Genomic DNA, 24,760 nt, shown 5'->3' with positions numbered 1-24,760 from the left:
AAACCTTTCCTCGAGTGGGAGAGAATGCAACCTCCAAACAGTCTGCTAGGTAGAATATTCATTGCACAATAAAGAGCTGAATCTGTTCAGAACGTAATTTTTGTACGCTAAGCCACTCCAGTGGACTCTAAACACTAGAGGAGGTTTCTAGACGAGGTTTCCCTTTTAAGACGATTTGGAGGAATACTTTCTTCCTTTAAAAATAAGTCTCTTCTTTTCTTTGCAGAGCCTCAAAAATATTTTCTTGGAACAAATTGACCCAAAAATACACAAAATATTATTTTTTTAATGTGATATTTTTTGATACAAAAAAACCTTGTCAAACTGAGAATATTCATCTTTGGCCTTTATATGAATTATGACGCCTGCAGTATAGTGTGTTCTCTTTTTAATAACTGCTATAAAACCTTTTTTAAAAAACTGAAATATAATTGGACTAAATTCAGGGATAAACTTTTTTTTAATTAGTAAGCTATCTCAAAGACGGGACATCCAAAGGATATGAATATTTTGTGAAGTATTTGGGACTCTCCCTGGATACTCAGGATACTCATTTTGGAGATGCTAGAAACTTTTTAGAACAGTATTTTATAGGGCAGTTTGGTGCATGACTTTTTGAAAGTATTTCCTGTGCAATTTAACACATTTAATTCAATTCTTTTCCATCTATCGATTAATTGTTGCTTTCAATTTTGGAATAACCTAGTTTGATAATACTGTATTTGAGGGCTTATCTTCACAAAGCTTTTATAGGCAGGTTGAGCTTTAGTCTCTGCTTTCTAGACGATTCTTCCCATAAAAATTCATCAGCGCGCCGCTGGTGTAGTGGTATCATGCAAGATTCCCATTCTTGCGACCCGGGTTCGATTCCCGGGCGGCGCAGTCTTTTTCCGCTTCTTTATTCAGCATCCCCGTTTTTAGCACCCATCACTAAATTTGCCTATTTCCTCCACCCAACGCTGACTTGAATCTATTTTTTTCTCTTTTCACAAGAAAGGAAACAAGCGGAGCCTCGTACAACAGCAGCGGAGACGCGATCTGGGAAAAGAGCAGTACTGCGCATGCGTTCTCCAGAGGTATCGCGAGATCCACTGCCCGAAAGGATGCCTCCAGGAGAGGCAGGATTGGGTGATCCACCGAGAAGGCGGGCTTCCTCGGGCGACTGCGCTGGCGGGAGACGTTGCGCATGCGCGGAGGCGCCTTTCCGTCGGCCGGCCGGGCCTCTCCGCCCAGCAGCGCCATCTTGAGAGGACGGGCGGCGGGTTCGTTGTCCGTCGGGCCTACGTGAGGGCCGCCTCCTTGCCTCGCGGACTTGGCCGCGGGTAGCCCACGCCTGACCGGTGCGGCCGAGGCGCCGCCGCCGCCGCCGCCATGGAAGACGAAATGCCGAAGACCCTGTGAGTCTGGCGGGAGCCCCGCGCGCGCAGTGGGAGGGCCCGGCCACGTTGTTCCCGCGTCTTCGCGCCGCCAGGCCGAAGGCCTCGCCTCCCGCAGCGGATGGCTGCCTCCCTCAACCGGGTCCTCAGGCCGGGTCGGGATGCGCGCCGGGGAACCGGGCCTCGGCCTCCCGAATGGTCCGGCGGCCCGAGAAGCTGTTCCGGGCTGGCCTCTCCCGGCCGCGCGGGCAGGTTTGGAGCGGGGACCCTGCGCTGGCGGTTAAAGGAGAGGAGCCCCGGCCCACCTGGCAGGGTCGTCGTTGGCAGGAAAGTGGGAGGCAGCAGGACTCGAGCGCCTTGGCCGCCTGCGGGGATGTCTGGTTCCCCGTCCATAGACGAACCAGGCTGGATAGAACAAGAGCAGTAATGGCGGGGAGGCGCATCTTCCTGGTCGGGCTCCGCTTGTGGTCTTACGGCTTTTCACCGGGGCAGATTCTGAATTTACAGCCCCGCTGGCCGGGTTTGGGTTCTTTCTTTTTTTTCCTGGCGATTCCCAATTTTTCCCCCTTCTCCGTCTTCTCTTTCCCGGCCCGAGCCTCCCTCGTGACGGGTTTTCCCCAGGAAAAGGGGAGGTCGGGCGGCCATGGAAACGCCGTCGGCCGGTTCTTGAAGGGGGGAGTTTCAGAGAGGTGTCTGCCCGGACGAGGATCGCCTTCACCCAGCTGGGGTTGCCCTGCGTTTTGTTCGCGGCTTCGCAGAAATTGCAGGGAGTCCAGCCTCCTTTTTCTAAGGAGATGCCAGGCGCTGAGCAAAAGCCCAGAAAACGCCGCCACTTTTTCTGCCTTCTGTCGAGTTGGGTTGTACGTTGCAGCTGGTGGCCCACGGACTTGCCCTCCTCGTTGAAGGGATGTTCAGCTGCCCTCTGGCTGCTTCCCACCTTCTGGAGTGCAAAAAATCACCCACCAAAGAAAGGTTCACAGGGGGCTCTTTTATTTTTCCAGGGCTGTTAAATTACAGTACCAAATGCCTTGGTTTAATTATGTTGATGATTCCTTCGATCCTAATCTAGGTTTTCGTTTATGCTACCTTTTGCTTGGTTGGTTTTTATGCTGATCTGTTATATATCCACATTTTGTTTTAAAGAAAAATGTTCCGCATTTTTACCATATTTTGATAGCCAGAAAATGTGTTTATGAACATGAAGGTGCCCCACATAGACTCTCAGACAAAAAATACATTTCAGTCTTGAACTTTCCTCATGTTAACATATTTTTATTGACCATTTGTAGTTGCTTATGCTTCTAATTAGTTTTCTCAATTACTTTCTTTTTTTTTTTGTTCAAAAAGTTTTTATTAGTCAAAAAAGGTTTATACAAATACATATCAGGTATGGTAAATTTTCATTTTTCTTATCTAAAATAAGAATTTTACTCAAATTTTTTAACACACATACAACAGCCATAAGGCAAGCAGGTGACACGAAGTAGCAAAGTTTGCAAATTTTAAATACGTAATAAAGAAGAGGCAAGAATAAACAGAATATCGTACAAAAGAGAATAAGGAAAACCAACACAATCCCAAATATCTTTATCACTTCCTAGTTTTGGATCTCAGAACTCTGGGTTCAGCCTGACCCAACTCCAGGGCCGCAACAGCGGCAGCCGCTTCAGCCCCATGATCTATAACCTCCCCTTCTTCAATTCCTGGGTCATCTGATTCCAGGAAGGCTTTGTGTTCCTCCACATAGGCCGTAGCCTCCGCAATTGTACTGATTTTTTTCGTAATGCCCTCCCGGAAAATCATCAATCCCTCTGGCATCAGCCATCTGAAGCCCACTCCCTTCTGGTACAATTTGCTTGACAAAAAATAATATTTCTTTCTTTTTTCACGTACCTGTCTGGGAATCTGCCTCAGAATGGCTATCTCCCTGCCCCTGTAAATCAGTGCCCCACTCCTATGTTTTCTAAGAATTTCATCTCTCGTCTCTCTTCTCACAAATTTGACATGAACCTCTCTGGGAACTGCATGCGTGCGTGCATATTGCGAATTAACTCTATAAACTCGATCCACATCCCAATTCATGAAATCAACACCTCTCCCAAGAAATTCTCCCAACAATTTAGTCACAACATCTCTCAAGTCTTCTTGGTCCACTTCTTCCAAATTTTGAAACCTAAGGAAATAAGACATTTTATCCATCTGTGGTCAAGCACAGCATTGCCTGTCGTCTCCTCTCTTTTCTGCACTGCCGCATTTCACCCTCAGACCTTCCACTTTCTGCTTGTTTTCTGCTGAGACTTGTTGAGTATCCTTTAAATCCTTTTGGATAGTCACAATTTCTTCTCTTATTTCCGTTTGGCCTCTTTGCAAATCATCCAGTTTCTTGTCCATATTGGATAACTTTTCCAGAATTCTCTCCATCTCTCCAGCAGTTGGTCTCTGACCTTTTGCCATTTGAAAAAAAAAAAAGAATCAAAATCCTCAGGCAAGCACAGTATCCTTGTAATTTCCTCCGGATCCACCAGGGGGCACTCACAGGAGCAACGAGTCCAGAGTACAGTTAGTCAACCAGGAAACCGAAGGGAAGTGATGTCATCAAAATTCTCATAGTGAAGGCGGAAGCTGGACGCCACCACTGTTCCCCAGAAGGAGGGGGGCCCTCAAACCTTCCCTCCTAAATTTCTCCATCACCTCTTCTCTCCAGAGCTCCACAAAACCGGTAATCTTCTTATTTTAAGTTCTCCTCTCTCCAAAATAACTCGTGCTCCTTCCAACCGCAGGGGAGAAAACCCCCGCACTCCGGGCACTCCACTCACGTTACCGATATTCCCTTCCTTCTCCTCCTCAATTCTTCTCCGTGCCCTGTTCACCACCAGGCTGCTGCAGTTATAAATCAATGCCCGGTGTCACGGGCACAGCGGCAAGCGGCGACCAAAATAATGGCCGCGGCCTGTGGCCTCCGAACCCCGCCAAGCCTAGGACGCGCCAGCATCGGTCCCCACAGTCCTGTATGTCGGCTGGGAGACCCCTGGCGAGCCGTCCATACGGCAGGTGTCCTTTTCGGAACACCTGGCCCCTGAGGGCCTCGGCGGCGGCCGGATTCGGGCGCTGGAGGCAGGAGAAACCTTCCAGACGTCCGTTGCCACTGGATACCGGAAGTCGTCCCTCAATTACTTTCTTTGAAGCCCCACAGTTTCTCAGCCAGGATGGCCAATAATTACATTAGCTGAGGATTATGTGGATTGAAGCTGAGGCTATCTGGAATAACTATGGATTCATAAGGATTGTTGTAGCTAAAAGATGAGAGGATTTAAACAGATATTACTAGTTAAACCTATTAGCACTTTGACATTTTGTTTACTTCAGGAATAACTTACAAATGAAAGTTCTAGTATGCAATCGTTTAAAACAAACTACCAAATATAAACTGGTGTTTAATCAATTATTGGACATAGAGCGTAGAACAAGAACTAAAAAAAAGATCTATCTTTAAAGGACCTTTCCAGATTCTTCATAACTTCACACCTATGAGCTTAGTTTTTACAAATAATTATTATCCCTTCTTTTAGCATAGCCTCCATGTTTCTTCATTACCAGGCAAGACTCATTTGAGAAGGAGGTATTAAGGATCCAGCCACAGGGCATTAAATCAGTGTTAACTGCATATGGAATCATATCTGTAGCCTGTGGAGTAGCTTTTAAAACAGCTGGTACATTTTGCACTGAGTAGCTTTTCAAACCTCATGCTGAATATATTTTGATGGAATCATCTGCTGGTCACAAACCATGAAAAACAATAACCAATTCCCTGTCCTTGAATAGGAGATGCCTTTATTGTACCAGTGAAAGCTTGTAAGAGAAAGTAGACCCTCAAAATCTCAATTGTAGCCTGGTCCTCTAAGACTGAAGCTGTTCCCAGCAGTACCAGTGTATGTTTGTGTAGAAATGAGCAGCTTTATAGCTGGAATAATTTTGTATTTGTTAATTCATAGATAAGTAGTAAATAAAGGTGCAGTCATTTCTCAAGACTTAAAAAATAAGGCAAAAATATTAATGTAGTAAACTGGTGAAACCAAAAGTTAAATTCAAGAGTACAATTTTTCCATTGTCCTTTACTTGAAAAAAGTTTAAATTAGTTAAACGGATCTTTGATAAAGGAAGGGTTAATATTTGGCAACTACAAATATACAGAGCAAAAGAAATCCAAATTAAAAAAGATAATATCTGAAAGATAAATACAGTGTGGATACCTTGTATAAAAATACTAATTTTGTTCATAATATAAGAAATAAAAGTCTTGGAAGTCTTCTACAGATAGTCCTCAACTTACAACCATTCGTTTAGTGACCTATGTTACGACAGAGAAAAGCGATGTATGGCCATTTTTCACAAGACCATTGTAGCATGGCCATGGTCACATGGTCAAATTTTGGATGCTCGGCAACTAGTTCATATTTATGACGGTCGCAGTGTCCCAGGGTTATGTGATCACCTTTTACAACCTTCTGACAAGCCAAGTCAATGGGGAAACCAGATTCACTTAATACCAGTGTTATTCATTTAGCAAATGCGGTGATTTGTTTAACAATGGGCAAGAAAGATTGTAAAGGACAAAATTCACTGAACTGTCATGCTTAGCAGCAGAAATTTGGAGCATAATTGTTTACTATAGTAAGTTTACTATCTGTAGCTTGAGCAGGAGACCCTATATCATCCGCAACAAATGGGTGCTCCAATCTCTTGTTTGTACTGATTTGCACAGCCTTCATTACTGCTGTTAGGTTTTAATTTTGCCTTTGCTCAATACAGATTTTCAAATCAGAAGGCAGAGAGTTTTTTTTTTGTTTCCTTAGCTCAGTGTTCTAAACATCTTAGATACTTTAATAATTACTAAGCTGGGTGAGAGCACAGTACTCTCCCTGCTCACCTTTTGTTATGTAAGACTTACAAGCTTCAATGTGTATATTTTACAGATATGTGGGGAATCTGTCAAGAGATGTCACTGAAGCCCTAATTCTCCAGCTGTTCAGTCAGATTGGACCATGCAAAAATTGCAAAATGATAATGGATGTAAGTTGATGCCAGATAATAATTTTTCATATGCATAGAATTTTGTTATACGCTGGTCAAAACTATAGAATGTGTTTGTGTCCTCATGCCTATGAACAGGAATATTCTTAACTGATAGTATCTGCTTGGAGTTAGGTAAGGGTCAACACAGAATTCAAGGGAGGTTGGACTTTCTTTCCATAAATTCACATGCTAAGACAGAAAAAAAGTAGACTAGATAGTGGCTTTAGTTAACCAATATGCCAGGAGTGCACTCAAAGTTCCATTTTATCCTACGTCATGGTTGACCAACCTTTTGGCTTGCCTAGCCCACATTGAGCGAAGAGGAATTGTGTTGGGCCACATGTAAACTATATAACATAGTTAATGTCTATAATTAATAAGCTTCCTTTGTTTTCTTAATGTTTTTATTAGCTTTTTGGGCTGCGTTACTAGCTGTCTAGGACCGCATGTAGCTCATGGGCCACAGGTTAGATGTGCCTGCCCTAAGCATATTCACACTGCTAAATAAAACTAGAATCTTTAATTTAGAGAGGTCCTTACAAGTTAACTTCCTGTTGCCTGCATCTCATCAATTTTGCACTACATGTAAGATACTGAATCACATTCAGAATAGTAAAACATAATGGATAGTGTTACTGCTTTTATACTGTATATTTTAATATTAAATAATATTAAAAACTCATTCTAAAAATCACTTGTGAAGGTTCATGAAATCATTTGGAAATCCTGTTAAAGGTAATCCCGTAATCCTGTTAAAAGAAAAATAAAATAAAATAAGATTACAAAGAAGTATAAAATATAAAAGGAATGTGTACCTATTCAAAAATATCCATCAGGTTTAGTGATTCAGTAGAGATGTATAGGTTTGAACTTTCAGTTTGGCTGTTAAAAAATAATGCATCCATTTAGGGGTCTAAAACAATTACTTTTGAATATTTACTTTGTGGATAGAACATTCCTTTCTCTGTCAGTATTTTGGTGTGGTTAACAAAGGGTCTTCCTAGAGTATAAGAGTGACTGTGTGTCCTCTCTGTTTAAGCAGACAGCTGGGAATGATCCGTACTGTTTTGTGGAATTCTATGAGCATCGTCACGCAGCCGCAGCTTTAGCGGCAATGAACGGGCGGAAGATAATGGGTAAGGTAAGCTCTCAGGTCTAAAGGGGACGTGGAGCAGGACTGTGGCTTTAAATAGATGGATGAAAGCATGTTTTAAAAAAGAAGAAAATCGAAAGGTAAACTTTTATCCTGTTTGAGTCTTATCTATTGCAGAATTGAACTGAGTTCTTAAAGAACATTTTGAGCTAAAACTGCATGATGACTTCACAAATAAAACTTGGGAAAAATAGCTTGGCAAAATAAAGCATAAGGTTATAAACAAGAAAACTATTTAAAGTTACTTGCTATTCATTCGTGGAAGAGTCTTTGTTGTTTTTTGATATACCACTTAATTGTTAAATACAGCAGAGTCATGTTTTACATGTTGCAAAACCTCAGTGTAACGGATGCCTGTTTAGCAGCCTTTGGATTTCATGGATGAATTTTTTGCCTGGACTTTTCCCAGAAGCAGGGGGCAAGTCTGTTGCCTCTGAAGTAGATAAATCATCTACATTTAATTAATATTAATTGCAGTGATTTATGTCATTTGCATATGATGTTGTAGCCCACATGACAAATTGCCATGAACTATAGGATTTGTAGTTCCCCTGACATTCAGGAACAATGCCTTCTCTCTCTCCCCCCTCCCCCCATCTGTTAATTCAAGGTTTCACTGTCTAATATGTCAAATCATTGACAGGACATTGGCAGATTATATTAATCTTTGTTCTAACTTTCCTGGATTTAATTCTAGTAAATATTATTTCTAGGAGGTCAAAGTGAACTGGGCAACAACCCCCAGCAGCCAGAAGAAAGATACCAGCAGTAAGTCCCTTCCTATCCTGAGTCATTACTCTTTATTTGCACAAAAGTGTTTTTAATGTTAAGCAATAAGCATCATGCAAATATTTGCCCTATTATTTTGATCATTATCCTAAGAATTTATTTAATGTGTTTGTGTTAATAAACTTAAGAACAAATCTAATCTTTGTCATCAGGTAGTACCGTTGTCAACACACTGCGTTCACAAGGTAATTGTATCTTCTTAAACATAAAATGAAATCTCCCAGGGGTATCTATTCACTAACCGCCTGAAGCTATTGGGGGGGTGATTATGTTGTCGCAAGCTTTCTGCCTCCTCCTCCTCTCTCAGATGGATCAGGATGTGGACTGTTGCTGACTTGTAAGCCCTGTGACCCCCAGTGGGCGTGTCCCCTCTGAGGGGAAGCTGCTGCCCGCTCTGCACCCCCACATTTCTTGTGGGGTACCAGTTGCTCCTCCAATTGGATCTTCCTTCCCTCCTGTTATTCGGCGTCCCGGGGCTGCCTCTCTACTTGCCTGGCCTGAGAGCTCTGAAAACTTGGGGAGGATGTAAAGGGATTCTTGCCAGAGCGGTGCTGTTGCAGCGCCAGGTGTGCCGTGAAACCTGTTAGAGGTGCGGAAAATTGAAGTGGGCTTTGTGTGACTATGAAGAACCTCCTTAGATATGACACCTGTGTTTCGCCGGTTCTTATGTAAATGGATCTAATCTAAATTATGAAGGGATTACTCTTTCCGTTCTGTTGCCTTCAGTCTTAGTTCACTTGCTCATGGATTTCACATACTTTGAATTCACATGGATTCACATGGTGTAAAGGCTGGGCAATCAAAACTCTTGGCTTTTCAGAAAACTGTCAAATACTTTAACATCAAACTGTTGCAATGCAAGGTATCTTTTTGACTGTTCTTCACAAAATATGACTTAAGTTTGAGCTATATGTAACTTAGGTTCTCTGTAACTAGTTTGTGTAAATTTTACTCTCTTTTGCTCACGGAACCAGTAGATGATGTAGCTTTTTTAATGCTAGTACTACAAAACAAAGCTACAAATGCAGCATATTGTTTGCTCTGGCTTTGAGCTAGATGAGCATAGTTCTCATGGTAATACATTTTCTGCTATGAATAATTACAGATAATATAAAAACAATAAATGTTAGTTTTATGTAAATTTTTGATACTTTTGTACTGCCATGTCTCCTGATGGATATATAATAAAGCAATGTTGTATTTTGTTATCTGATAGGTTAATAAAATCTAGTTTTCATGTAGTTTCTATTTGTGTGGAAATCAGTACAAGATATTTTAAATTACCATCACCTACATTTCTATGAACACTCTGCAAACTTGTACATTTTTCTCTTTTCTTGAAAAGACCACTTCCATGTCTTTGTTGGAGACCTCAGCCCAGAAATTACAACTGAAGATATAAAAGCAGCTTTTGCGCCATTTGGAAGAATATCGTAAGTAATGACTTATTGTCAGATACTGGGGGCAAACAAGTATTCAGTTGAATGCTGTGAATAGAGTGTTGGCAAATTAATTTGTATTCTTTAAAGAGAGCATCTTTTTTGTATCTATTCAGATTATCAAATAATCCAGTTAGTTTTACTAATTGTGCTTAGTATTTCAGAAGATACGTACATTTTACAATATTTGAAAATCTGTGTTCTATGACTTATTTAGTTTACTTTCTAGAATGAATTTTCATGATAAGTAAGGTCTCTTGAGTGTCTCCTAAGGTATCACATAGTCTCATTAAAGCAGCTTTCAAATTCATCGGGTTTCAGAGAAAATGTGGCCTGCAAGACTTTGGCTTTTTGTGAAATGGGTGCTCTATTAAATAAAATAAACTAGAAATTGGTATCCAGTATAGTGCATTGCTGCTGTTGCTACAGATGTCCAGTGAACCTAGAGTGGCATGATAACAATGTATCCTTTTACTTAATCTGATTTTAGGACTCACCAAAGGTTGAATAACAATAACAATAGCTTGAAAATCTGATTTCTAAATGTAGAGTGTCATGAATCGATTCATTCATTTTGTAACTTGTGCAGACCTCCTGAGAGCCAAGGGAGATGAGTGGGTCTCTTGCTTTCTCCTCTTGAAGACTGCTCTTCAAATTATTCGTGACTGTTGCAAATCTTGATTCAACCACACCTAAATGAACTATTTTCAGGACTGATAAAAGCCAAGAACAAGTTATCCTGTATGCTGCTCACATTGCCTGGATCTGCACAGTGCAGTGCAGGGTCACCAGCACACGATCACAAAGGCTCTGGTCAACCGGGAGAAATCACCTCCCAGCTGCTACACAGCTGGCTGGAAATCTTCCCTTTATTGCAGATTAAAACTGTTTTTTTTTAAAAATTAAAAATCAGATTGCCCAATTGGGATTAGCATCAGTATAGATGACATTAGGGTGCAGGCTGCCCTTTTTGCCCGTTTCATCCTATGTGGCATGGGCAATAATGATTAAAGTGGAGACCAGGGAGAGAGCATTCCTAGAGCAGCTGGTCTCTACTGGCAGCAGATTGAGTGAGTTCACTCTCTTGCCCCTGTTTGCATGGTGCAAATTACTTGACGAGACCATTTGAGCCTCAAATAACTTAGAAGCTGCTCTGAGCAAAAAAGCTTCCTGCTGAGTTCAGTTCAGCTGTTCATGTGATGCGCAACCCCCAAGCCTAGTTAGGGTTTATCCATCCATTTTGAATGGGTGATAAGAGGCTGCCTATTCTTGCCCACAAAATGATGAGGAAGATCCAACAAATGCTTCCCTTTGCAAGGCCTCTTGCTAGTGCTTGCATTCTAGCACTGTTCCCTTCACGAAATCCCATTAAACAAAAATAGGATCTGTGACCGCTCCTGGGCCAGCAAAAGGAAGAATGGGGCTGTTTTCTCCCCATCCCTAGAGATGTCTCTCTGTGCCCATGGTAGACTTGAGGCAGTCCTCTTTGCCTTGGGCCTAGCTGCCAAGGCAGGATAGCCTAGTCTTAAAGGCCTCCAGCTGTTTCTGGCTTTGAGGATGTTGGGAGTCCTTTATGTCCGCTCCCTCAAAATAGCTGGTGTCGTAAACATGGCTACCCTTTTTTCAGACAGCAAATTGGTGACATTCTTCCTCTGCCCTTGTAAGATATTCCCCTTCTGGCTTTTCCTGTCTGTCTCTCCAGCCCAAACAAGACACTTAAGCTGCAGCCTGGACCCTGAGGCTTGTGCTCCTTTTCCTTATGTCATGAGAGCTGTTTGTTTCCCATATTTATTTAGCCACAGGTATTGTGGCTGCCTACTTTAAACAGACAACTGGGCAACTAACAAACAATACCTAAGAAGCCATGTTAATGGAAAACAAACTTAAACAATATGGAATTCTCTTAAGAATAACTATAATTCTCTTGCAATACAATATGTATTTAATAATCAAATTTGTATAGCCGCCCATCTCACAAAAAGCGACTATACTACTTATTCTGAAAAAAGCAGAGTATCTTACATTGTAATTAGGTAGTAATCCTCGTGCGTGTCAAGGGGTACCATGTTGAAAACTAAAATACTTGATGGTAGGCTCTGATTTGTTTTGAGAAAAAGTTTTGCTTCTGGGGGGGAAAGGAAGCCTTTGACCAAAAGTTATTCTTAGTGGTTTTTTTCCCTAAAGAAGAACTTTTGGTCAAAATATTATGGCTGCCGGGGTTCAGAAGCAAACATTCTTCCGAGATTTATAAGCTAAAAATCTCTTCAATTTTTGTTCAAAGGATAAGACAGTTTGGTGTAGTAGTTCAGACATCAGGCTAGAAACCAGGAAACTATGAGATCTAGTCCCTCCTTGGCCATCAAGCCAGTCACTTCTCTTATCCCTAGAAAGGAGGCAGTGGCAAACCACTTCTGACAAACCTTAGCCAAAACTGCAGGGACATGTCCAGGTACTCTCTGAGAATTGGACACAATTGAATGGCAGTAAAAAGAAACCTTTAATATTTATAATGCATCGAATACCAGCATAAAATGTTTTGTTTGTGAGCTGCAGTTGAAGTATCCGATTCATGGCCCCTTTCAGGGATCAACTCCTGATGTCAGTGAAGGCGATGGGCATGTGCTCTCCAGTTCCCCCTCTCTGCCTCCCTGAATGAAGGGCAGAACTAACCATAGATAACTTGAGCTGCACTGGTTTGCCATTTTCATGAAGACAAATCCATTCAGTTGCGCGTGGTTCTGGTTCCTCTTCATATCTTCCATATTCACATGGGAGCCTATGGGATGGAGGAGGGGAGTACATTGCCTCTCTTCCCCTCTGCACCCTTCGGTTACATCTGTTGGCCTTTGAAGAGTACAGTACTTTTGTAGCCCTCAGTACTGGTAAAAGTGGTCTGTCCTTGTTTTGGAAATAGTTGCTTGATTTTGATTCAGACAGACTGAGATAGAAAGAAGATGACTCAGTGAATCTACAATTGCAGCCCTTCAGCTGTTCTTCATTCAAGTGTCTGGTCTATTTCTTCTTCTCCAGCATCTTCTGGACATCATTTTATTCTATTTTGAGGCCTGAGGTTTTCAGGGTGCCAGAAACCAGGCTTCACAACCCACAGTGGCTAGATTTACACAGCAGGATATATAGGATATATAAACACAAGATATATAGAACGATGATGGCTTGGTTCGTGGACTTGGCCAATTGAAGGCCTAGGACACATTCCAGATCAGATTTGCCCAAGTTTAGTATTTAAGTTTACATTTCTGCAATCATAGCAACTGTTTTTAATATGATAAGCTTGTAAACTCCAGGGAAGAGTTAACTTAAAAGGTTCTGCTAATGATCCAGAATGCTGGTGCTAATCCTAACCAGGGTTAGGACAGAACATCAGAAAATATTTAAGAATAAAAACATAACTAGCAGGTGGCATTTCAAATTTCCTTTATCTAATTTAGAAAGTAGAAGTAGAAGAACATGTACTTCATATGCTACATATTTAGTATACTGAAAATGTTAAAAATCTTATTCTTTTGACGGGATGGCTTTCAATTTCTGGGTGAAAATAATTCTGATATTCTACTGATAGTTCCAGAAATATTGATTTGAAACATTCAATATTTGTATAAACTTTAATATATATACTTAGAACAAATTGATAATTGTACAAATGCATTTATTCTATCAGGGTTTGACTAGCATGCCTATGTGTTTGTGGTTTGGGTTCTTATTTTAAAAAATGATAGTTAAGTGTTAAGTACAGAGAATCATCCATGTCATTATGAAATTAATTGTTCCCTGCTCTACTTTAGACAACTAAAAGTTTATGGCAAATATCCATTTCTTCTGGATTATTCGGTTATTTTCTTTCTCAGAGTAATATCTTTAATAATCTTGATAACTAGTTGGCTGTTTCAGTGATTTTCCAATTCCTTAGCTTCTTCCCTGTATCTTAAGTACCAGAAGGCAGATACTGAATGTCCATAAAAATTCTTTGGAGGACTGCTTGGCATCACATGAAGCCTCTTCCAGCTTGAGTGTATGGGACTGTGTCTTTGGGGCACCCTGCATGGCCTTCCCCCTGGCTTCACTCTGTGATTGTGTGTCTGTGTGTGTCAAGTGCCTAAATCGTGTGGGTTGGGGAGGGTAAAGATGGCTGCGTGTCTTAAGCCTTCTCGATAGTGCACCCTTAATGCATAAATTATCTGAGAGGCCTTTAATTAATAAAAACAGCATTTCCACCAGTGGGGTTTAGCTATTGTAGCTGGGTCTTTGTCTTTTTTAACTCAATCTCAAATAATAGGGCTCTGGTTATTTTGCAGAATGTCTCTGAAGAATGGACAGCATTGCCATGGCTAACTGCAAGCTACAGTTCACAGTGGACAAACGTTGTAGTTTTTCTATTTACTTTTATAAATTTTTACTTTATATACTTTGTAGTTTTCAATCAGTCCTGTATGATTGTTAATTACGAATGCAATTTTTAAAAATTATTTAATAGTGTATAGTTTAAAAAACATGTTAGTGTTTATTTTCTTCCATAATGCAACCATTTCTGAAAATGTCAATTTCTCAAAATTTACAGCTGCCCAAGTCCAAAAAGGGGGTAACGAATTGACCTGAGAAAATTAAAGAATTCAGTTAACAGGCGACGTATGCCTTTTAATTCCTATTTTTTCATTTTTTCTATTTTCTATTTCTAATAAGTAGGTAGAATGTGTTGGCCAATAGTAAGTTTATAAATTGCATGGTTCAAGAGAGCCTGTTGCTAATATGCTAGTCAACTACATGCCCTCAGTTATTCCTTTGAATAGCTGCTTTGACCATGCGTAGTGTTTTTAACAGTATATAAGAGCATTGAACTGTGAACCAACGACTGTAAAATAGTTGTTTTTAAAGCTATTGATTTTGCATGTTTACAGAATTAAGTTTAATTTTTGCTATCATGTGATAAGACTTTAGTAAAAGGGAAAATTGCTTTGACTGTATATTGCTGGTGCATTTAAGAAGTTCATTTTATGAAAGGAGAAACATGAGAAATGAGCTGCGTGTGAAACATTTTTTTACTTGGATTCTGTTCAGTTGATGCTTAACTGGCTTTCTCTTTCCTTTCCAGGGATGCCCGAGTTGTTAAGGACATGGCAACAGGAAAATCAAAAGGATATGGCTTTGTTTCTTTCTTCAATAAATGGGTGAGTTCCTGCATTTTGATTGATAGTTTTTACGCCCAACGCACAGTTGGTCAAACATATCCAGCAACTATTACAAAAGGCATCTTGGTGAAGCTGGTTGTGTAATAATGTGAAATAATGAAATTATTATTAGTTAGATTTGTTCTATTTCAGACGTCTTGTGGCAGTAAATTACACCGTGTTATTAATAACCCAGAACCTGACAAGACGATTCACAATAATTAACAGTCCAGATGTACTAAGTGGTTTTTCAGCAATATAGTTCCTGCATCATAGCTTTTCACTTGCTCTAATTTCACAAGACTATAATATTTCATTGTCACCACCCTAATTCATTCATCCCCTGAAGTATATGAAAAGCAGATTCTCTTCTGATCTCACTCTAGAACAAACCTGAGCAAGATTTCAACTTAGTGTTTATGCTCCATTTTGGGAATGGTGTTCTCAGTGAAGCAGTGAGGCTGAGCTAGAGACTGCAGTGAACTCTGCATGTGGAGAACAGATGAGATTTGGGAAACATGTAGGTAAAATTTTGCACCATTTATAAAGAAAACGTGGGCAGCGCATCTTCAGGCAAAACAGATGTTTGCTTACAGTGTTCTAATGCTCCTTAGGCAGTTTCAATTCTTGAACTGAGTTACCCAAGGAAGAATAATGGATGAAAGCTATGGGTTGTGCTGAAATAAGCCAGGGAAGGGACTGAGAGTCATTTGCCCCTTACCAAGAATATATGTATGTATGTATGTATTGGCACAAAAGGCCATTCCCCCACCTGTTCACCACCGTTCTGACTGATGGGCTACTAGCAATGTGGCTTGAACAAAGCCCTCCATCAAAGCTGCTTTGGGAAGCAACATAACACTTGATTGGAGCAAATCTAGGGCACCTAAGGGAGGCCTAGCATGTTTCCCCACCTTTGGTTAGACAATATTTGCTCATAGGCCTTTGGCCAACTCCGTGTTGTGCGCCAGTTACGCCCTTTCCTGGATAGGCTCCATCACTCAGGCCTTTATCGTCCCCTGATTGGACCATTGCGATGCACTCTATATGGAGCTACCCTTGAAGACTATCCAGAAGCTTCCAGAGGTACAAAATGTGGCCCAAGAGTTGATTTAGCGGCCCAAAGAAGGGTGCATGTAACATTCGGCTGTGGCAGCTGCACTGGGTGTCAGTTTGCTTCCGGGTCCAGTTCAAGGTGTTGGTTGTGTCCTATAAAGCCCTATAAAGCCGGGGCGAGGTTACCTATGGAACCGGGTCCGCCCCATCACACCGGCCTGCCCCACCTAGTCAGGCAGGGAAGCCATCAGTCGAAGAATTACAACTGGGCGGGGGGGGGGTGTCTAAGAAGAAAGCATTCTCTGCCGCTGCCTATGTATTATAGGACCTCCGACCCCAAGAGTCTCCTGGCCATCCAGAAAGGGGCTCTGGGCTCTTGTTTGGGAGGCACAGAGGACTACCCAACTATTGGGCTGCCTGTCCCCAAGAGAGAGAACACACACACACACACCTCTCTATTAACTAATGCTAAATGTCCATCTTGAATTTTTTTACCTTTTTGAAATGTTATGCTTTTATAATTTTCAATCTTAAATTAATGTTGATTTTATACATTGTTTATGTATTGATTATATTTTACATACCCGGAACCCCTCTTTGGGGGAGACGGGCAGTTTAGAAATAGAAAATATAAATAAACCAAGCAAGCAGACCCAGCCCAAGTTACCTATGTTGCATGTTATCCCCTTTTCCTTTGTTTTTTTAAAAATAGTCTTTAAACTTTATTTCAATTTATATAGTTGCCCATCTCACAAAGATACTGGGCAGCATACAAGTTAAAACAGAAAAGACAAACTCATATAATCAAATGTAAATAATTAAAACAATTAACCAGAAATGTAACAGGATAGGAAATGTAACCATAAGGCTGATTGGTGTCCTGAAAGTCTTCCCTTTAATCTCTTGCCCCTCTTACAGTTTTTAAATTTTATATATACTGTTTTATAGTTACCTGTGAGGGAGGGAGGGATGATCCGGAAACAAGAACAGCTGGGCAACTGCAACACTTACCTTTGGTTTTGGAAATAATGATCAATCTTGTCTTCAACTAATACAATGAAAGTTAAATTGCCTGCAATTCATAGAATTTCACTTCATAATGCTTGTACATGCATATTTCTTTTAAAATAGATCTCTTTTCTGAAAAGAATAAATTATTCTTTTATGATACAGTTCTTGAAATATGTTGGAAATGTTGTAGAGTGTGGTGAGCCACAAATAAGCCTTTTTTAAATCAGAGTGATACAATTTGAATCCTCTTGGTAAATTTAAAGATAAGACTTTGATTTCTTAGGTGTTATACTATAATAAATGTTTATGATAAAGAATTTATTACAATTTAGTATTTTTGAAGGGATTTTTAAAGATATATTTTTTCTTGACCTGGATAGGATGCAGAAAATGCAATTCAACAAATGGGGGGACAATGGCTTGGTGGAAGACAAATCAGGACTAATTGGGCAACACGCAAACCTCCAGCTCCAAAGAGTACATACGAATGTGAGTAGCCTTCAAAATAAACAAGGATTTCCAGCTATAAGAAATAAGCTTTTCTGAATCCAAAGGGACAGTTGTATCTGATGAATGGGCTATTGCTGGGGCTGAAAGATTTAATTCTCTAAATTTTCAGAATAGGCTACCAGTCTTAGATTGTGAACTAAATATTTCAGAGGTTGAAATTAATGCCACTTAAAGTTAATTGTAAAAGGAAATCAACCCCGGCCATCCTTTGGAAAGGCAGAGACTGAAGCTCAGATACGTTGACCACCAAATGAGAAGAGGGGACTCATTGGGGAAGACTGAAGGCAAAAGGAGAGGAGGAGAGGCTTAGAGAGGGCAAACTCAGGGGGGAGGGGCTGGCATGCTGTGGTCCATGGAGTCACGAAGAGCAGACATGACTTAGCGACTGAACAGCAAGAAAAATTAAATCCTTAGGTTAGAGAGGGATAGTTTTGGAAAATAGTTTTCCAAATGTCATTTCTTGTGTTTCATTATTTCCAATATTTTAGACAACTTTGTTTTATTGCAAATAAATCATAGACTGGTAAAACCTTTGTGTTTTTTTATGTAGCAAATGCCAAACAGCTCTCCTACGATGATGTTGTAAATCAGTCCAGTCCAAGCAACTGCACTGTGTATTGCGGTGGCGTAACTTCAGGTCTGACAGGTAGGATCTGCCATCAGTTTAGAGTGACCTCATGGAGGACAATTGAGGTGCACATTCTGAAATCTTTTTGATCTTCTTGTTTGTAGAACAGCTAATGCGCCAGACATTTTCTCCATTTGGGCAGATAATGGAAATTAGAGTCTTTCCAGATAAAGGATACTCCTTTGTACGGTATGGAAATATTTTTCTTACATACCCTATTTGTGTTTTCAGAAGTTTTATAAAACCTTCTCTAGTTAGACTCCAACTAATGTGCAAATTCACATTTGTAAATGATTTGCCGAGAGACAGATGTATATGTTGCTGTGTGCAAAATGTTTTTAATACAAAGTTTCATTCACATTTGAAAAACACAGCTGGGACTTTAGCAAGTGCTATAAGTACTTTGGCCAGCATGAAGGAGTTGGTTGGAAGGAACCTCCCCTTGCAGCCCTGAACCACAGCACGGCCACCCAGATGGCTCCATCAAGGCAAATCCTGTGGCTCCTTTGTTTCAGCAAAAGGGGTGATGATGCCTTTGGAAAAGCAGACCGTTTTCTTCATGCAGCCCAAGAAACAACTCACTATTTTATTCTTACATTGAATTAAGTCACTTGGGAAGGAAAGCAAACCCTGAAAAGGTTTGGGGAAGAAAATGGGATATCTTGATACTGAGCTGGATACAACAGTAATGGAACAAACATAGAAAGGACAGTGGAGTGCAGACATTTTCTTCTTTCAGATAAAAAAGGGTTTCTAAGCTAAAAACTCATTAAGTGACACCAGATACCTGTTAAAATAAGTCTGCTGTGTTTTCTATTTAAAGTACTGTATTCAGTATTTTAGAAGTCTCATAGAATAACAGAGATGGAGGGAAACTTGGAGGTCTTCTAGTCCAACCCCCTGCTCAAGCAGGATATACCATTACAATCAAATAGCTGCCCAGTCTCTTCTTAAAAACCTCCAGCGATGGAGCACCCATACAACTTCTGAAGGCAAGCCGTTCCACTGGTTAATTGCTCTCACAGTCAGAAAATTTCTGTGTTAGAGCTATGTTTAATCATTTCCCATCCATTAACTTTTTGTCCTGCCCTCCCTCGGGTTTTGGAGAATGTCAACCCACCTCTTTTCTGTGACAGCCTCTCAAGTTTTGGAAGACTGTTATCAATATTCCCCCCACCCCTTCTCTTTGCTAGATTAGAAATTCCTAATTTCTGCACTGTTCACCATATGGTTTAACCTGCAGCCCCATAAATATCTTTGTTGCTCCTCTTGCGCTCTTTCTAGAGCCTCAACATCTGTTCTGTATCGTGGTGACCAGACGTTCAGCTTAGTCATAACAATGCAGTATAAAGTGGTAGATATCAATACTATTCCTCTGCCAAGGACTGCATTGGCTTTTTTGGCAGCTGCAACACACTGCTGGCTCCTACTTGTCTGGCTGTCCACTAGGACTTTTAGATCCCTCTCATTGTTACTGCCATTGAGCCAGAGACCACCTATTCTGTACTTGTACATTTTGTCTTTCTTGTCTCAGTGTAAGACCTTCCCTTTCTCTTTACTGAATTGCATTTTGTTGGCTAGGGCCCAGTCTGCCAACATACTTCCAAAGTTTTAGCAACTCCTCCCAGCTTGGTGTCGTCTGCAAGTTTCAGGTGTTCCCCTTCTGTCCCCTTATCTGAACCATGTATGAAGATGTTGAAGCCTACTGGGCCCAAGACAGAACTTTGAGGTACCCTACTCCTTACTTTCTTTCATGTAGAGGTCACTCCATTAAGGACAACACATTGAGTTGGGTGGTGTCTAGTATACCTCCTTTTCCTTTTATATTAACCCAAATGCATTCGAGAAGGTTTTCTTTCTTGGATTTTTGCATTGCTCTAGAGGTGTAGTTATTTCTTACATGTAAGCCCAAAGCTCTGGCTTTGCCAGTTAACTTGAGGGGTGGGTGGCAATGGTGGAGCATCACAGTGGAGGTGGTTGATCTACCCTGTTTTCCCCAAAATAAGACATCCCCTGATAATAAACCCAATCGGGCTTTTGAGCGCATGGCAATAAGGCTAAGCGCTTATTTCAGGGTTCAAAAAAATATAAAACAGGGTCTTATTTTCGGGGAAACACGGTATTAACAACAGATCACATCTCTTCCCCCCGCTCCCTCCTTCCCCATCTGTAATTAGATCACTGTGTTTGTATTAATTTATGTTTTTAGTATATTTATCTTTCTATGATTGTAAGCCACCCAGAATTACCCTGGGGTGAGAAGGGCAGCCAATACATTTTACAAACAAAAAAACGAATAATGTGATTCTAGCACCTCTTTTACTAGGTCTGTTTTGCTGAACAATTTAAATCCTTCTAGCAATATGTTCCCGTCATGGTTTCATCCCACCAAGTTTTGATAATGCAACAATGTTGTACCTGCCCTCACATACTAGGACTTCTACGTTGCCGTGTTCTGCATATCTTGAGCGTTAGTTTATAGGCATCGGAGTCCTTTTTAATTGTCGCTGTGTTTGCTTTCTACATTTCCTGTTTTATATCCAAGTTCTTTTTTCACAGTACTTGAGGTTTATGCTTGAGAGTAAGTCCTAAACATTGGTCTCCCACCCGTTCCAGTTTTAGTCTAAGGACCTTTGAAGAAGCCGAGCCAACTGTTTTCCAAAAACCGTTCTTCCCGGTTTTTGTGAGGTATGGCCCATCCCCCACCAGAAGTCCTCCATGCAGGCATTGTAGTCTAGGACTCCGAAGTCCTCCCAGAGGCATCATCCTTTAAGCCAGTGTTTGATTTCTAAAATCCTCCGTTCCCTCATTGGATGTTGACCTTCCATTGAAGTACAGAGGAAAACCGCACCTGTGCTCCCCTTTCTTTGGCCTTCATGGCTAGCTGCTTATCGTCTCCTGATATTGTTCCTGCCTCTTCGTTGCATCATTCATCTCCACATAAAAGAGGAGAAAGGATAATGTGTGGGGTTGATTATTTTGGTAAGCGTCTCTGTCACGTCTTTGATCTTTACTCCTTGGAGACCACATACCTCCCTTGATAGATTGTCCGGTCTACAAATTACTGATTCCATTCCTCTGGGTAGTGAGTGAGTCTTTTGCATTTGATCTAGACATTATAGCTGTTAAAATCATGGCATTGGAAGGATCAAATAAAGTAAAACAAGTATTTTTGTCACGATGCTGTGTGGCTGAGAATTCTTCAGACTTACTTTCTGCATGTGTCACTTATAATGTCATCTGACTTCTAGCGCAGGGCCACAGCAGAGCATGCGCCTTTAGATTCTGTCTTTCAACTTGTCCTCAGAATGTGACTTTCCCAGCATTGTCCTCTTCTGTGTGGACAGCATGTGCATATTCATATTAATGAAGAATTGTTGCATCATCTTTTATTTGTGGTCTCATTAATGATGGTGATTATGTTCATTTATTCCCTTGTACGCGCTTTACAGGTTCAATTCTCATGAAAGTGCTGCACATGCAATTGTTTCAGTCAATGGCACCACAATAGAAGGGCATGTGGTGAAATGCTATTGGGGCAAAGAGACACCAGACATGATCAACCCAATTCAACAGGTAAGAGACCTTTGCTGTTATTACCTGTCCCACTGAAAAGCATTCCCAAGATTACTACATAGATATTTCCTCAAGATGGATTCCAAATCCCTTTTCTTTGCTATTCATTTATAGTCTGGTAATCATAGTTGGAAGGTGGGTAGAAATTAGCTATAATACATGTCATGGTGAAGAACTCGTCCAAGTTCCAGTATGAAGTACAATTATTTCCCTGTACCTTATTAGGCATGAATTTGCAAAGCGATTTTGCCTGTGTTACATGCTAACTTTGGACCATCATTAACGTTTTCAGCAGAATCAAGTGGGCTATCCACCACCTTACGGGCAGTGGGGCCAGTGGTATGGAAACGCCCAACAGATTGGCCAGTATATGCCTAATGGCTGGCAAGTCCCTGCATACGGAATGTATGGGCAGGCATGGAACCAGGGATTCAGGTAAGAGTTGGAGTTTGCCGAGCCTTGCTGACAGCATTGAAAATGAAAGTACACATAGTTAGAGCACTACGTTTTTATTTTTAACATGTTCATAGATTACTGTTACGTGCTTGTTTGAAAAACAGCATTTCTGTCTTCACCAGTGCGATTATTTTTATATATTTGTAGGTTGCAAAAAAGGGATAAAATACTAATTAAACCAGCATTAAAAGAAGCATACTACAAAATTAGACCGTCCTTCCAAAATAGTAAAATGAATCACAGTTATACCTGCAATACCAAATAGTAATAAATTTTATTCACCAAAAGGTTGATTAAACAAACAGCTCTTAGAAGCTAGCAGGAGTGGAACATTTGATGAACTGAATTGCCTTCCAGTTCATAGTCACTGTAATCTGGAAAATACAAAATGGTAATTATTTAAGGCACTCGAGTTGATAGACTGTTGTGATCCCAGGCTTCCAGTGTTATGGAAAATGTAGAAGAAATACTCAACATGATCGCTTGCTGTTGTCTTCCTATTACAATGCAAGCTTTATCTAACCTCGTTTCCTCTTCCATTCAGTCAGACACAGTCATCTGCAGCATGGATGGGTGCAAATTATGGTGTACCACCCCCTCCTCCGCCCCCCCCACCACCACCCCAGGGGCAAAATGGAAGTGTTCTAACTAGTCAAACTGGATATCGGATGGCAGGTTTTGAAACACAGTGAGAGACAGAAGGACTCTGGAATAGAACACCTGTGGCTTTGAGGCTGTATGGAGCATTGTAAAATCCTTTGTTTACTTAAAAAAATCTATCCAATCAAGTCAGTGCAAAAGTCAAACAGTATTTATTTTTAATCATGAAACTTTGTTGTTGTTCACGCTTTTTTTTTAAAGACACACAGGAAATACTAGATGCTGGATATCTGCCAACTTTTGCCTTCTTTTCCTCTTTTGAGATGTGTTTCTTAAGATCCATGTTTGAAACACAACTAATGCAGGGATTTCTGCCACTTTTAGTATAGCGGCAGGAAATTGCACAATATCAAACTTTTTTTTTCCACTGAAGTAGTATGCAGTCTAGTTTGCATTCCTAATATGACTTAAATGTACATGAAAGAAGTTATACGAGAGAAAAAAGACACGCCAAAACTGTGTGAATTCTGGGGGTTTATTGAAATCTTCAGTTTGTGCACAATTCTGTTTTAAAGAGAGCCTGATGTATAAAGTGTCCATCTCCTTGCTTTTGTTATACTGGGATTTCAAATATAACTTATTCGTTTACATTATTTTGTATCTAAACATTTTTCAGAAAGTGGTTTTTGCCTTACTGTCACTATTAAATTATGAAGTAGGAGTCAGGATGTGGCAAGCGCCTTGCGTCCAGAGAATCCAGCTCTGCACTCCGCTAGATATCAGGAGGTGCCTGGGGGATGTCCCTGTTCATTGACTGAGGAACATAAGCCCAGTTCAGATCTTATTAAAATGTGACACAATCTTAGGAGCCAGCTTTTTAAAACCTGTCCGTTTTTACATTTACATGTATCCTTTATCATGTCAACTATTTTAGCAAATTAATATTTTCACAAAAGTCGCTCAGCTTTTGTATGTCTCTTTTGAAAGAGTAAGAGACAGAAAGACCTCTACATGACTTTTGGCTATAATTTAAGCTTTGACTTTTGCATGTGAATATTCTAATACACTGTTAGACTTTGAATAAACAGTCATGCTCTCATTTTTCAGAGATATAGAGAATACATTGGTCTTAGCAGCTTTTTACTCACGTGGAGCAAGTCTGACGTGATTTAGCATGTACAGATAAGAGCTATTAAACAACATAGCATTGTGTGTATCAAGCCAGGAGTAAAAGGAATGCTCCAACTGAAGCCTGAAGGACCAACTGGATAAAGCATCCTTGAATTGTTCAGAGGCCAAATAATAATAATAATAATAATAATAATAATAATAATAAAAATAGCATTATCCTACCTCCTAGCTAGCTTTCAGAAGATGCAGAAAGAGCGCTACCCTGGGTGTAGTGATTATATATCCCAATTGACATCTGGGCACATGGAGGTGTTTGCTTTCCGTTCTGCATTGGTTGTTGTGGAGCAACCGATTGAGAAGTTGCTGGTATCCACAAGACAGCAGCCACCCTCATTTCATGGAACAAAAAGGGCCAGAATCAAAGCAGAGGGTCGGCTGCTAAGAAAACAAATTATTATCTTGTAGACAGATCCTGGCCCTAACATTTTATAAATAAAGCATCCCCAAAAGATGCCATTGAACTTGTACATTAATTTCACTCATGTCTGCTTCCTTTAAAATTTGTATAAACCTGTCTTCTTTCTGCTTACTGTCTCTGCCTGCACAATTCTTTTAAAAGAGAAATGTGAATAGGTCTGAGGTGAGCCTGGTGCCCAAATTCGGGGAGTTTTCTTTGTATATATTTTCAACAGCAGAACTGAGTACAGATTTCTTTCACAGAAACCAGCTAAGATCCCACAGCCAGCAAACCAAGAAAACTTTCTTTCTTGACAATATTT

At 40.6% G+C, this 24,760-nt stretch overlaps 1 protein-coding gene and 1 non-coding gene across 5 annotated transcripts; both read left to right on the top strand.

The window, feature by feature from the left end:
* Nucleotides 1–811: 811 nt before the first annotated feature.
* On the top strand, nt 812–882 carry TRNAG-CCC (transfer RNA glycine (anticodon CCC)). Its single transcript has one exon. It is a non-coding gene; the product is annotated as a tRNA-Gly (tRNA).
* A 313-nt stretch (nt 883–1,195) lies between these two features.
* Nucleotides 1,196–24,191, top strand: TIA1 (TIA1 cytotoxic granule associated RNA binding protein). Of its 4 annotated transcripts, none has more exons than XM_058194885.1 (13): nt 1,198–1,397; nt 6,350–6,446; nt 7,489–7,590; nt 8,316–8,370; nt 8,544–8,576; nt 9,737–9,824; nt 14,938–15,013; nt 17,461–17,569; nt 18,141–18,236; nt 18,323–18,407; nt 21,671–21,794; nt 22,087–22,229; nt 22,795–24,191. In XM_058194885.1, the coding sequence occupies exons 1-13, from the start codon at nt 1,372–1,374 to the stop codon at nt 22,940–22,942; spliced, it is 1,182 nt and encodes a 393-aa protein (XP_058050868.1). In that variant the 5' UTR covers nt 1,198–1,371; the 3' UTR covers nt 22,943–24,191. The 4 variants fall into 4 exon arrangements, with proteins under 4 accessions (XP_058050870.1, XP_058050868.1, XP_058050871.1 ...); XM_058194886.1 differs by having other exon boundaries at nt 1,199–1,397; nt 7,492–7,590; XM_058194887.1 differs by lacking the exon at nt 8,544–8,576 and having other exon boundaries at nt 1,196–1,397.
* Nucleotides 24,192–24,760: the final 569 nt, after the last annotated feature.

The sequence above is a fragment of the Ahaetulla prasina genome, chromosome 9 (genome assembly GCF_028640845.1).
Source record: "Ahaetulla prasina isolate Xishuangbanna chromosome 9, ASM2864084v1, whole genome shotgun sequence".
Taxonomy (NCBI): Eukaryota; Metazoa; Chordata; class Lepidosauria; order Squamata; family Colubridae; genus Ahaetulla; species Ahaetulla prasina.
Note: the sequence above shows the minus strand (reverse complement) of the source record. Positions and strands in the feature narration are given on the sequence as shown.

Coding starts and splice junctions, on each gene's coding strand:
- TIA1 (XM_058194885.1), top strand. CDS start 1,372: ATGGAAGACGAAATGCCGAAGACCCT. Junction 9,825..14,937: donor GCGCCATTTGGAAGAATATC/GTAAGTAATGAC, acceptor TTTCCTTTCCAG/GGATGCCCGAGTTGTTAAGG. Junction 21,795..22,086: donor TGATCAACCCAATTCAACAG/GTAAGAGACCTT, acceptor TAACGTTTTCAG/CAGAATCAAGTGGGCTATCC.